Below are 14,426 nucleotides of genomic sequence, written 5' to 3' on the forward strand. Positions count from 1 at the left end.
TTTATTTTTTCTCTTTTTTTTGATTAACGTAAACGTGTGCACATCTTATGAAAGATTATTGAAATTGCCGCAAATGCGTTACTTAGTGTTGTCAGTGACCATTTTAAAAATACGAGCACCTATACTAAGTCATAAACTCGATCCTAGATAAACATGTTTCGCTATAATCAACCAATTGTAACTCGCTTTGCTGTAAAAGTTTGATATCAACATAATATATTCAAACCTCTCTATTGATTCAAAACAATGTTTAAACCAACTTCATAATGCTACAGCTCTACGCGGTGAGAAATTGGACGAAACTTAGGCACTGCTTGCATTGAAATTATTGTGAGCCTCAAAAGAAAATTTCCAAAGACATGTGATCAGTCGTAGCAATATTAACATATAGTTATTTAGACATTTGTTTAGTCTTACGAAACTCCCTGTATACAAAGTCATAGTTTAGTTGTAAAAACCATACATATCTATACTAATCTATTAATAACCTAATATGAACACTTAGTGATATCACGGCTTCACCTTCCGCGACACTCTGGACCCACCCACCATACCGCTCAAAAAACAGTGCAGAACAAGCACTCACCTACTTCAGAAATTTGTGACTAACCATCAGACAACACATACCTTATTGTTTAGAAATAAAAATAATTATATTTGAATAAATATCTCAATACATATTTATATGATACTCCATCGTTCCAGTATATAAGGTGTAAGCACCTCCGATTAAAAGACCAAGAAATATATTTAATTCTCTATATATACCCCTGCATCGATGCACGTATACAGAAAAAGAGCACGACTTATATCGTGGGATAAGAATAAAAAGTAGTTACATCTTATATTATACGACGGATAGAGTATATAACAAACGTAGAAAAGCATAGGCAACTGGCAAGTAGAAGTTCCTATTGCTTTAGGAAACTATATTCTGCTTAAGTCACGCTTTGGTTATCCTACACGGCGGGGAGAAAATTCCATGTCTGTCTTTAGTCGCGCTTGACCGGGAGTATGTTTGATTTCTAGAAACTATTTTTTCCCCTCTTTTTATTACATTTTAGCCCTACATTGCCATTGCCAGATATTTTAACTAAATCTCTAATTTAGTTTATATATTTAATAATTTAAGGATAAAAATAGAATAAAATAGATGAACTAAGGATCCGTTTGGTTTCTTTAACTAAAGTTTAGTTAGGAGACTAAAGTTTAGTTTATCCCTGGTTGGTTATAGGAATTAAAAATATTCAAAATGCATTACAATAGAACCAAAATACTTCTTACCATTCTCCCACCATTAGTGCAAATGAAATAAAGAAGTGATAAAAGATGAAATTTATATGATTTAGTCTCTTTTAGTTATCCATTAAGGATAAAAAACTAAAACAGATTAGTCTTTGTTTTAGTCATACCGTTTAACAATTTAAAAATTAATTGAGACTAAAATAAAGATATCAATCTTTAGTCCCTCAAACGGCCTAAAATTAGGCTCTTCAAATCAAACATCCCTGGAATCACACATGCGACATTATTTTTCGCCGTAAGTCGTGCATGTAAAAAACAAGATGCATGTGGAGAAAATGATGAGGACCTCATGGTAATTATATTTTCTTTGCGGGTGCCAAACCTTAACCACCGGAAAAGCAACGGAGGACAGCGGTGGTGCTTTCCGCGCAGCCCTCCATTGTTAACGCCCAAAATACAGGGGGAAAAGCAAGACGCGTGAGCACTTCCTTATCGTCTCTTCCTTTCACCCCCTCGACCCCGATCGAATCGCTCGAACAATTCCCTGTGCATCGATCGATCTAGGCTTGCGCGAGGATCCAATTCCATCCGGCTCTCCTTTGAGCTCGTGATCCTCGGAGTTGGAGGAGTTCTTCGCGAGTCTCTTTTTGCCCCGATTTCTTTTTGGCTTATTTGTGCGAGCTTTCTCAGGAGCAGAAGGGAAGAGGCAGTTTGCAATTCCGATGCACCCAGGCCTCAAGATTCAACTCTGAGGCCTTATCCGAGGCATCCGCATCGATCTCCGCAAGAGGATGGGTAACGTGGGAAGCAACGGTGGAGGCGCCGCCACTGGTCACCGCCGTCGGAGCTCCGGCCACGGCCATCACCAGCAGGCGCCGCCGCCTCCCCAGCCGCAGGAGACTGCGCCCAACCGCTACGTGTTCGCGGCCGCCACGCCGTACCCGCCCCAGTACCCTAACCCCAATCCGCCGCAGTACTACCCGCAGTACGGGAACTACTACCCGCCGCCACCATCATCCGTGCCGGTGCCCCTTCCGGCGCCGTACGACCACCACCACAGGCCACCCACCGCCGCCCCTGGCGAGTTCCCGCCCCCACCCCCCGTCCACCCCCACAACTACCCCGGCTGGGCCGGGCGGTATCCCTCCTACGGACCGCATCTGTCTATGCCGACGCCTTACGTTGAGCACCAGAAGGCCGTCACTATCCGCAACGACATCAACCTTAAGAAGGAGACGCTTCGGATCGAGCCTGATGAAGAACGCCCTGGCCGCTTCCTCGTCGCCTTCACCTTTGACGCCACGGTCGCTGGCAGGTGATTATTCACATATTCAGTATTTCAGTCCACTTAACATTAAACACATGCTGTATTCTAATTTCTATTTCATGTTTACATGCGAATCTCCTCTGGTATCTAATTCAATAGGACATGTATGAAATTGCTGCATCTATATTGTTCTTTTTTGTGTATTGATCTATATTGCTTTTTTTTGTTAATTGATGTTGATGGTTTGCGGAATCATTCTCTTGTGCTGGTGATGCTTTCAGTCCTTGAGGCTGAGGACCTTTTTTAGTTATCGTTGACCTTTGTTTATTTATTGACTGAAAATTCCATTTGCATCGAGTAAAAGAAACTAGAGAGAACTGTACAAAGGGAGTACCCTTTCCCTTCTTTCCCTTCCTAGAGACCTGTTCTTTATGGAAGCATGCAAGCCAACAGTAAGTTCTCCATTATGCATTAAACTATCATAGTATTGCTAGCTTCTCTTTTCCCAACCCGAGTATCTATCTGTCCTTATTAGTAGATTAGCGCTAGCCTGTGCAGATGACTCTGCAGTATTCTAGCCCTAGCTATGACCTTCAGCACGAGTTCTTCGCTCTAGACCTGTAGGGCGACCGTGCCTCGAAACTTGATTGGAGATAAAGATATACCGCACTTTTTTCGGTAAACAATTGAATTTTTATGCTAATCACTGATTTCCAATAAATGCCTTGCCATCAAATGAATTGTCAGCACTCAGCAATGAACACTAGAGATTCTGTATGTCCTAATGTCCACACGATTTTATTCTCTTGTATCATTTCCTGTATATTGTTTCTTACCTTGATTGGCTCTGCATTTAAATATTTCCTTCATTACCAGGCATGTACTAAATAATTAAGCTAAGGACTCAGGTGTTGTAGAGCAGCATTACTAGTTACTATAGGGTCAAAGCTATAAACCTTGCTTTAGTATTAATTTTTAATCTTTCATACTGTTTTGCAACATTTTTAGCGCAACCATTTTTGCAACATGTCGATTGTTTGTTAGGAGGTGGTACTTACTGTTGTTATTATTGCCATTTAGATGTTTTAATTTATCCTAAATATTTGATGTCAGAAGAATCTGTGCATTTGTATTGATTGCATTATTTTGTGAATCGTAGTTTTGATAATAATATGATCACAACTCCCTACTTAATTAACTCACCCTTTGTTCAAACAAAGCCCATGCATAAAAATGGCTTGTGCTTTAGCACGTTTCGAATAAAAGAATATAAATAAGTAGGTGGATGATGGGAACTCGGCTAATCCGCACAGGGCGGAGAGGAGTACACCACAAAGGGTGCGCTAGCATAGTGGATTGTGCGGAGGAACGCAGGGAATAGGGCACACGGTGTGGTGACTGGGGAACAAGATCACCAGAGGGCGTGGAGCTCGCCACGGTGATCAAGTAGCCGCACCACGCACATACAACTTTCTTGATGAAAAACCCTAGTACAATCTAAGGCCACCTTTATAGCTCAGGAGGCCTAACAGACTTACAGCTTTCTAGGGGATAAGCCCTCTGGGAGGATAAGCCTCCTTAGTTATTTCTAACACTTATCAACTCTTAACAAGCTAATTATTCTGGCGTCTGACATAGTGCCGGCCCACAAAAGAATCCACAACAGTGGATCAGGATCTTTATTATAAGTATTCGAGTTCTTGTTTTCCTTTCCTGGAAAGGGAATTATTTAATACTTCTACATGATAACTTTTGGCTGTAGTGCTTTGTGGTAAAAGCTGCACGGCTATTTATGGAATAGGATTTTTCTCCTATCTTAATAGCATGAGGCAAACCTTGCATCTTGAATTTCTTAGTACTAACAAAAGTTATATTCTTGCTGTTATGTAAAGTGTCTTTTGTTTTTTTTGTTTGCTTCCTTGAACAGCATGACTGTTTACTTCTTTGCAAAGGAAGAGCTCAACTGCAATCTAACAACAGTGAAAGAAGACCTAATTAAGCCCATTACTGTTAGCTTCAAAGAGGGTCTTGGTCAAAAATTCAGGCAACCTTCAGGAACAGGAATTGACTTTTCAGTGTTTGAAGAATCAGATTTATTAAAGCAGGGGGACATGGATGTATATCCACTTGCAGTTAAAGCTGAAACAACATTGTCTGTTGATCACCCACCAGAAGGGGATGACCAAAAGATGATAACTCCTAACTCACAGATCACCCAGGCCGTTTTTGAAAAGAAAGAAAATGGGGATTATCAAGTAAGAGTTGTTTGCCAGATCCTCTGGGTCAATGGAACTAGGTATGAACTGCAAGAAATATATGGCATAGGGAACTCCATGGAAGGTGATGCTGATGCAAATGATCCAGGGAAAGAATGTGTTATTTGCCTCTCAGAACCAAGGGATACTACTGTCCTGCCATGTAGGCATATGGTAAGTCTGCTGGTAATCTATTCAAGGATTGCATTTTGTGTGTGTGTAGAAACTAACGATCTATTCTTGAAGAAACTTGGTATAAGTTTTCATTATTTAACTGTATTCTAGATTAAACAGAGTTATCTTTTGATAATAATATATGCTTCCCAGATCCCCAACTGGTATGATCTACAGTATTCCATATTTGGAATATTGGTCCATAAAAGCGGGCAGTTCCATACTGATGTCTAAGCAACTTCCATTTTCTTGGAACTGATTTAATGTTGCAGTAGCATATGTGCTGACATTTTATTTCCATCTTTTACCGCAGTGCATGTGCAGTGAGTGCGCCAAGGTCCTGAGGTACCAAACCACTCGGTGCCCCATCTGCAGGCAGCCTGTGGAGCGTCTCCTGGAGATCAAAGTGAACAACAAATCTGAAGATCAGCAGCAGACGCCCCAATCGCCACCGCGCCCAGACCTGGCTCCGCAGCAGGAAGGGGTGTAGCCGTGATCAAAGTCAGTTCTGAGGTATTATATGGCTCGAATCTGCGGACCTTCCTGAAGGTTTGTTCTCTCATTTGAGCAACGGGGGATGCAACTGGTACTTTTACCTTTAGCATATGTAAGCTTCTGGCATCGCATGGCTTTGCCGACCTCTGCTGTATCTGCCTATCTGGAGGTCGGAGAGCAGGATGTCAAGGAGAGTGTGTATCATATATACATCATGCATGCGTGTGCCATGGCTACCTTAAGAAGCGTATCGAGGAGGATTCCTGATGCCTGGTTGACTTCCTCCAGGGAAAAAGGGGAAGAGAACTAGAGAAGAGGTGGTCTCTTAAATCTGTACAAAAATGACTATTTCACCTTGATTCCATACCTTCTCTGTTATGGCCTGAAAAGGTCGATGAGTATTTTACTTGGAGTTATAAAACAGTCAGTGCATAGGTCGCCTCTCGGCCAATTATTTATTACCTTGCTACACGAGCATTTGGATGATGACGACGGCATCATGAAGAAGGCAAATCAACGAGGAAAGAGAAAGAAGTTGTTTCTTACATTTATTTAGAAACCTAGAAACCAGGTCACGCGCAAATCGAGGGGAACAAATTGCATTTGTTGGTTGAGAGGGTTTCAGCCCCTGAGCTCGCGCTTGGCGTTCCACCCTGGAGCGCCGCAACGGCGATGCGAGAGACGCTAGCGGAGGGGATCCTATAGATGATCCCGTCGACACGCTGCACTTGACCAGCCGCGCAATCTTGTTGTCAGACTAGGGTTGGAACTTGAAATGACGGTCCGTTTGGATTTGAGAAATCCTTTTGATGGTAACTTGGCTCAATTGCACCAAACCACGCGTTTCCAAAGATGCTCCAAATCATGCTTGGGGCTACACTACAGGACGTCGCTGTAGATAGATGTTGGAGCCTTGTGACAGTAGGTGCAGATCCTGAGGATGGGTACGTTGTACTTGAGGACGGGTAGATTGGGCTTTATTTCAGACTCGTGCCCGATCGAAACATGGCGAAGCTGGTCCCCTTTGCCTCCATTACTCGACCGGCCGGTAACAACTGGGCCATCTGCACGTCGACGCCAGCCGAGACGTACTGTGTCATGGTATGGACCGATCATCTACTAGTCTGACAGTGTCCCGGGCTGCCGGCAGTATACACGTAGGCACATGCATGTGCACTTAACACGGGCGACCCGCGCCGGGCATAAATAAAAACGCCCTCTCTCGAGTCTCGACTCTGCTTCCACGGTTCCTCAGCTTCGTCTCTCTCGCCGGCGCGGCAGGCAACTATCATCACTTCATTAGCTCATCCAATCTATTCCGATGACGACCGTGCCCAAGCCACAGCAGGTGGCGCACTCACGGGCACGGCTCGCACCCCGCGCGATCGGCGCCTTGCTGGAGTTTGCCCCAGCCTCCTCCTCCCTCCGCTTCGCCGTGCACCGCTGCCGCACTGCTCGCCTAGGTCCGTCCAGATCCCCTCTTCTCTACTAGCAGTACTAATTATTTAGTACGTAGTACATAATAATATGTGGTAAAATTTCTGCTGTGTGTGTTTTTTTCTGCCTTTACAAACTACAAACTAAATTATGTGGTTGTGCTCCTACATATGTCCAATTCTTCACTTCCCGAGTTCGAACCAGACCGAGTCCCGCAGGCAGTCAGTCGCTACAAAAGACGATATATAGAATAGAAGTAGTATTCAATTTCCACCTGGCTCGACACATTTTCCAATCGATTAGCCGATTAAACCAACTAACCAAGTATCGACCAAAAAATAGATGTCTACATCCAAATCAAAGAAAAAAAGAGAGAACGGGAGGGGGGGGTGGGGGGGAGGAGGGAGGGGGAGGAGAGGGTATGTAAGCTAGAGAAATGAGCTACGGTTCCAGGCTAAGAATTATCGCCGGCCGCGTTTTGATCGGTGTCTGGTCTGGGACAGCTCCAGGTTCACATGTCAGGATCTTCCAAATAGAGAGCATGGTGGATCCCGTGAGGATGGGTGCACGACGACGACGTTGCACGCGCGTATGGTGGCTCTTTGCATGAGCGCGCACCACCAGCAAGAGAGGGGTTTTGGTCTGCTCTCTCTGGTGGCCAGAGTGGCAGACTGTCGTCGCGCGATGAGGTCGGCCAAGGCGTGGGCGTAAGGCTGTCCGCACCCGCGACTGTAAACCGAAGAACTCAAATATTTACAGCTCGCAGAACGCCGCAGCGGTGAACTCTAAAGGGCACTGCAAGTTTACGGGCTCCAACGAAAACCTCATATCCAGCGTTCTTGGTGCTCCAACTCTATATTCTCTCTCCACTTCTGATTGGCTGGCAGCGGTACTGTGTGTGCGGACAACACCGAGGATTGGCTGGCAGCGGTACTATGTGACTGGGTGGTAAATAATATTATATATGATAATTGGTATATGGTTGAGATATAGAGTAAACATGAGTGCGGAGGATTGTGGTATAGAGTAAAGAATTTTGCTGACCAGGACAAAATATTCTTTTTAGGGTAGAAATTTAGAGTAGTATGAGTGGCGTGGTAGCGGCGACGACGCTGGGGCCGGACCTGGCCACTGGCCAGGGCACGCTAGTGGGCAGCGCTGGGGCCGGCCGGCTGGGCGTGACGCCGCCAGTGTCGGCCGGGGCAGAGAGCAAGGCTAGCTTGGGCCATGACGCAGCACAACGACGGGCGGCGCTAGGGCCGAGCCAGCTGAGATCGATGAGCGCGGTGGGCCGCGCGCGGCGAGCGAGGCGTTGGGAGCTCATTGTCTATATACCAACATCTATACCCGTTCTCTCATGAAGTTAGGTGCAGAGAACAAGGATGTATTGTTTTCCGCCATGCAAAGTCATTGAACTAACTTGTATAACACCCTAGGTATTGAGCATGCTCTTTGTATTAAGTAGCTGCTTCAATTAAATGTCTATGCATTCACATGTTTGGTTGCCTTGTACTGACCACACATGAAATAATGATTATTTAAGAGTCTTAATGTGTGAGTGCAATTATAAAATATCGTGCTTATATTGTGTATGACCTTATTACTAGAGTGTTTAACAACTCTAATTTAAGTGGGAATGCAAACAACTTTTGTTAAAATTTCATATACATGTTGTCAAGAGAAAAATATGAAAATGGGTAGAACAATAAGCTTTCGTGAATTCATTGGTCCCTCGGATACTTAGTATGTCCGAAGTATGACAAGTGCATTTGAGATTAAGTTTAGTTAGGTTCTGTTTGGAAACAACCTAGTTTTTAAGAGACTGTTTTTTATCTTTTAGCTATAAGAGACCAGTTCTTTGGTTTTTAAAAAACTGAGAATCTAATTTCTGTAAAATGAGGCATAAACTGTTATGTTTGGAATCACCTCAATTTTTATAAACCAGTTTCTTAGAAACTGGGTGTTTCCAAACAGGCCCTTAGGCAATTCTTGACACATAACTCCATACTAAGCCATCAAATTAGACAACCATGCTATAAACAACCTGCCATGATTTTCAATTAGATACGAAACTCTTAGATATATCATATTTATGCATGGATCGGAGACTTGTATGCTGCTTGAGTTTTGTTAAATGTGACTTCCCTAGTGCACCACCATGTTTATTCTATCTTAAAATAAGGATGCCAAAAGAGTGTACTCTAACATTCAAGGCTCTTCTTGAAATTGGATGACAGAGGTGAAGGCATCTGGAAACACGTTTGGAAACTACTTTCAGGTTGCAACCTATGGTGAATCTCATGGGGGTGGTGTTGGTTGTGTTATCAGTGGTTGTCCACCTAGAATTCCACTCACTGAGGCAGACCTACAAGTTGAACTCGATCGAAGGTGCACTTATTTATTTCAAATTTCATCATTTTCAAGTTGCAAAGCTGGCTCAATATATGGTTTTAAGATGATATTCCCTTCAGCTAACAATTTTTTTTTGAATATGTCCGGTACTCGGTGTTTTGTACCACAATGACAACCGTGAAATTTAAAAACATATACTCAAAGTACCACTTTTAGATTATTTCTGCATTTGACCACTAATATTAAAGGTTTTGATTACATAGACGGCCCGGACAGAGCAGAATAACCTCCACAAGGAAGGAGACTGATACATGCAAAATTCTGTCAGGGACACATGAAGGTATCCAACGTTAATTCGTGAATACAGGATAAGCTTAGTCAGTTCTTATATTAGAAACCAGAACGTATTAGCTTCAATGGCATGACATGGCTGTTGTTTTTTTTTCTTCTGCAGGGGTGACTACTGGAACGCCAATTCTTGTTATTGTCCCAAACACAGATCAAATAGGCAGTGTGAGTAGTATATATACGTACTGTACTTTTTTTATGGACAACTCTACTGAACATTTAGAAGAGCAAGGATTTTGTTAATAAATATATGTTTTTCATAACCATGTTGGTCCACAGGATCACCGTGAAATAGCCAATGTGTACCGACCTTCTCATGCAGACGCAACTTATGACTTCAAGTACGGTGTTAGAGCTGTACAGGTAGAATTTTTTTTCTCTATGCCACTTGAAGGGCCTCAGTTTTTTTTTAAATAAAAAAATAACACTGAACTGTCTTGGACACATGAAGTATTACCGAATGAACAACACCCATTGTCCAAAACTAGCATGTTCTTCATTGCTATATAGAACCAATTATCCTATTATTGTTTAGGCAACAACGCATGCACATAAATACAGAGGTACATTTCGCATGCGCGATTTTGACAGGGAGGTGGGAGGTCGTCGGGCAGAGAAACCGTTGGAAGGGTGGCTGCAGGGGCCCTCGCCAAGAAAATTCTTAAGCTCAAATGTGGATTAGAGGTGCGGTTCTATTCTATCGGTAATCCCTTGCCCTACATGTTAGCCATGGTAGTTATTGGCCTTGGCCAATGTGTAACAGAAGAGCACCACCATGTACTTGCAGATCTTGTCGTTTGTTTCCAAAGTGCATCAGGTTGTGCTCCCAGAAGACGCGGTTGATTATGGGTCTGTAACTTTGGAACAGGTCGACGGATGTGCATGCATGCTTTGCCACGCGCCTTCGTTCTTCCACTATGATACAGCCGCCATGACAGCCCCGACGGTCATTTAACAGGATTGTACCTTGTTTTTTTTTTTCAGATAGAGAGCAACATCGTTAGATGTCCTGATCCAGAGTACGCAGAGAAGATGATAGACGCAATCGACAGAGTACGAGTTCGAGGGGATTCGGTCGGTGGAGTGATCACATGCGTCGCTAGAAACGTTCCTCGCGTAAGTACCCCTGATTTTTGGTGTCTTTGAGCCAGCCATCATCGACATGCATGTATCTGAACTAATCAACCGATACGATCTGTGTCTGGGCAACAACAAAAAATGTACAGGGGCTCGGTTCTCCTGTGTTCGACAAGCTCGAATCCGAACTGGCAAAAGCTATGCTTTCTATTCCTGCGAGCAACGGGTTCGAGATTGGCAGCGGATTCGCCGGTGCGGTTTTGGCCTTGTGTCGTTTATTTTTTGCACAAGATGTAGATGTTTCAGGGGTTCGGAATCGCAAGGTGCTGATATATATAGCTTTATTTGCTTTGTGCGCAGGGACCGACTTGACAGGAAGTGAGCATAATGATGAGTTTTATATGGATAAGGCTGGAAGTGTCAGGACACGGACTAATCGCTCGGGTGGTGTGCAGGTTTTTTTTTCTTCTGCATCCTAATAAAACCCTATCGGTTGTGACTGTGGCATTGTTCTCTTTGTGTTAATAAAACCCTATCAGTTGTGACTATCGGAAGCGAGCATAATGAGTGTGTTTGCTTGCGTAATGTGCAGGGAGGGATATCGAATGGTGAGATTGTGCACTTCAAAGTTGCTTTTAAGCCGACACCATCTATCGGGGTAAGGCATTGCAATAACATTTGCTTTCTGTGTATATAGTCGTTTACGTACCTGCAACTAGGGGTGGATATCGAGCCAGCTCGGCTCGTTATAGCTCGTTACTGTAACGAGCCAGCTCGGCTCGGCTCGTTATACTAACGAGCTAAACAGCTGGCTCGGCTCGTTAGGAAGCTCGAGCCAGCTCGTTAGGCTCGCGAGCCACACAACTAAATACAAAGATATATATATATATATATATAGCCGAAAAAACATATTTTAAGTGTTTAACAGTACAAACCCAAAACTTTTATAATATTATTATCATATTATCGTCCTAGCGCTTCTAACTTTTAATATTAAATTAAATAACCAAATATGTATTAACTTACAGATTTATAAACACTTATTATAATAAGATAGCAACAAGCATCATTATAAAGCAATTCATCATCTATTCCAAAAAGATGTAACATTTTATTGCACAATGCTAACATCATATGCTCCTAGAAACAAAGTTCACAAAACCATAACCAATAATCAAATATTAAATATGCAATGTAGGTATGTAGCCATACAATAATGCAAATATTTAAGCACATGGCACATCCACATATGTCCATATCACAGATCATAACTACGAGAAAACAAGACTATAAGAGATGAGACGACACCAACGACTAGACAAACTTGTGTTGTGGCTTAGCTCGTTTGGCTCGCGAGCTAGCTCACGAGCTAACCCGAGCTGGCTCATTAGAGAACCGAGCTAGAATGCTAGCTTGGCTCGTTACAAAATTAAAACGAGCCGAGTCGAGCCGAGTCGAGCGAGTTATCGAGCCACGAGTATTTTGTCCAGCTCTACCTGCAACATCGTCCCACTTGTTCCAGGTGAAACAGAACACCGTGTCAAGGGAGCGTCAGAACGTTGAGCTTCTAGCAAGAGGGCGCCATGACCCATGCGTCGCCCCTCGAGGTAATGGCACCGTGTAATGACGCTCCTCGCTGCTAGTGCTACCGTTCTTTAATTTCTTCCCTGCGAGGCTGCGACTGCGATACGAGGTTTGCTCTTGACGTGGCTTTTGCAGCTGTTCCTGTGGTGGAATCCATGGCCGCGTTGGTCCTCATGGACCAGCTGATGGCGCACGTGGCTCAGTGCGAGATGTTCGCGCTCAATACTGCACTTCAAGAACCAGTTGGCTCTTTCTAGCAGAGGCAGAGCACACCTGATGAGCTCGCGCCAAATTTTATCATTTATCATAGTAATAAGTAGCTCAAGCGTGGCTTGGTTTGCTTGTCTCTTGCACCGTAGTTTTGTTTTTTTTTTCCCGCAAGTGTGATGCGATGAAGTGAATAAGGCACTTGGTTTCCTGTGCATTTGTACACGTTTCATATAATGTAATCTACTTCGAAGATGATGCATTTTTATAGATGTGGCTTGTGAAAGACTGCCCTTATCTTGCTCTGTATATGCCAGCCCGAAGAGCCCGTCAGTAATTTCATCTTGCGTGTGAATGTGAAAAATAATAATAATCCAAAATTCAGTTGCAACAGCGAGACTGGACGGTGGTGAGAAATCTGCGTGGAAGAACATGCGAGGTAGCGATTGTTCAAAAAAAAAAGAACATGCAAGATGGCCGAATCGCTCTGCAGTGTCGTGTACCCATGTGCGGCTGGCGTCACGTTTCTTCCATGTTTTGTCGGTCAAACTAGACATGTGATAAACGTTTTATTTAGAACGGTGGTAAGTGTCTCAGAACATGGTTAAAATATAGCTACACTATATGATTTTGCTATATCATGTACATCCACTAAGAGCTTACGTATTTAGTGGTTTGACTAAGACAGAGACTAATGATGTTTTTGGTTTGGCTTTTGACTTTAGCTTTTACCCCATAAAAATCAAAAGTCAAACCAAAGAGCTGAATGCATAAAACAGTTTTTTTTAAAGCCGATTTTTTGAGAGTGCAAAATTGAAAATGTTGGGGGCCTTCGGCTTACGAAGGTCCTCAAAAACAGGATTTAACAGTATTTCTGGAGTTTAATGTGTGAACAGGTATCTTCGGACTCAAGTCGGTATCACAGTAGACCAGAATAATACGAAGGTTGATACAGCGCCGAAGGTGTGAGCAGGAAAGCTTCGGCATGATAGCAACAAAATGAAACCGACTTAAAGATGAAAAGGCTATTCAGACCTCGATAGATTACAATAGAATTATTATCAAATGTAAAGGGCATGAATGTAATTTTGCATAGGCTGTGACCTGTGCCTATAAATAGATGAACAGTACCCCCGTACTGAGGGGGGCTGATTTGGCATTCACTTTTGCGTCACGCTTGTACTTTCATCTCCTTCAAGTTGAAGGTACATTTGTAATCCAATGATTATTTCTGTTTATACATGATAATAAGACATAATTGTTTATGTTGTTCATTATATTTCTTATAATTCATCTTTCGTCATTATATAATATATTTATGAAGGTATGCTCTTCATAACCTTCGTCCGAAAACCATTATATCCTGAGAGGAATAATGCTCCGAAGGACGAAGGACTTTACCGATTAACATTTTCTATGTTGCCTTGTTCTTGACTCATAGCATTTGAGAACAAGTCCCCAACATTGGCGCCCACCTCCGGTGAACTCACTTCCACTCTTTGAGTTTTTTGAACACCTTCGGCGATCATAAACCTTCGTTATGGCGTCGAAGAAAGCTTCAGCAACTGCGGCTGCAGCTCTGCAACCGCTGGACCACAATCAGGAGACAGTCTCCCTTCGGGAGGCCCGAAGCCAGAAAAGGAAGGCTGTTAGCCCGACACCACCAGAGGACGAGATAGATCAAGAAATCAGAAATATGGAGATGCTTCATCAACAAGTACAGAGGAAGAAAGAAAAGATGGCCAGGCTAGCTGAACTGCAGAGGCAGATAGACGAAGCCTCTGAAGAAGTTCGTCATCTTGCTCAGGATGAGCAACACCGAAGGCCTCAGCACCAAGACCTTCATCAGGAGGGTTTTCCCAACGAAGATGACTGGTATGACAATTTCCATCATGGGAATTTTGTTTTTGACGATGCTTCTCCTCTGTCCGCTGAGCTGCAGGCTACACCTTGGCCTCCGTCCTACAAGCCGCCTCAGCTTCCCG

The 14,426-nt window shown here is 43.4% G+C and overlaps 2 protein-coding genes across 3 annotated transcripts; both read left to right on the forward strand.

Annotated features, from left to right (window-relative positions):
* The first annotated feature begins 1,697 nt into the window (after window positions 1–1,697).
* Window positions 1,698–5,837, forward strand: LOC100381407 (uncharacterized). The gene is made up of 3 exons (NM_001174248.2): window positions 1,698–2,560; window positions 4,440–4,941; window positions 5,255–5,837. The coding sequence occupies exons 1-3, from the start codon at window positions 2,037–2,039 to the stop codon at window positions 5,429–5,431; spliced, it is 1,203 nt and encodes a 400-aa protein (NP_001167719.2). The 5' UTR covers window positions 1,698–2,036; the 3' UTR covers window positions 5,432–5,837.
* A 789-nt stretch (window positions 5,838–6,626) lies between these two features.
* On the forward strand, window positions 6,627–12,742 carry LOC100272984 (Chorismate synthase chloroplastic). 2 transcript variants are annotated; one of them, NM_001147435.1, is made up of 13 exons: window positions 6,627–6,899; window positions 9,111–9,261; window positions 9,489–9,565; window positions 9,680–9,738; window positions 9,853–9,936; window positions 10,165–10,257; window positions 10,361–10,441; window positions 10,558–10,689; window positions 10,800–10,902; window positions 11,011–11,105; window positions 11,243–11,308; window positions 12,173–12,257; window positions 12,370–12,737. In NM_001147435.1, exons 1-13 carry the CDS (start codon window positions 6,758–6,760, stop codon window positions 12,489–12,491), a joined length of 1,290 nt encoding a protein of 429 aa, NP_001140907.1. In that variant the 5' UTR covers window positions 6,627–6,757; the 3' UTR covers window positions 12,492–12,737. The 2 variants fall into 2 exon arrangements, with proteins under 2 accessions (NP_001140907.1, XP_035818040.1); XM_035962147.1 differs by lacking the exon at window positions 10,361–10,441 and having other exon boundaries at window positions 6,632–6,899; window positions 12,370–12,742.
* Window positions 12,743–14,426: the final 1,684 nt, after the last annotated feature.

This window comes from Zea mays, chromosome 9, assembly GCF_902167145.1.
Source record: "Zea mays cultivar B73 chromosome 9, Zm-B73-REFERENCE-NAM-5.0, whole genome shotgun sequence".
NCBI classification, from domain to species: domain Eukaryota; kingdom Viridiplantae; phylum Streptophyta; class Magnoliopsida; order Poales; family Poaceae; genus Zea; species Zea mays.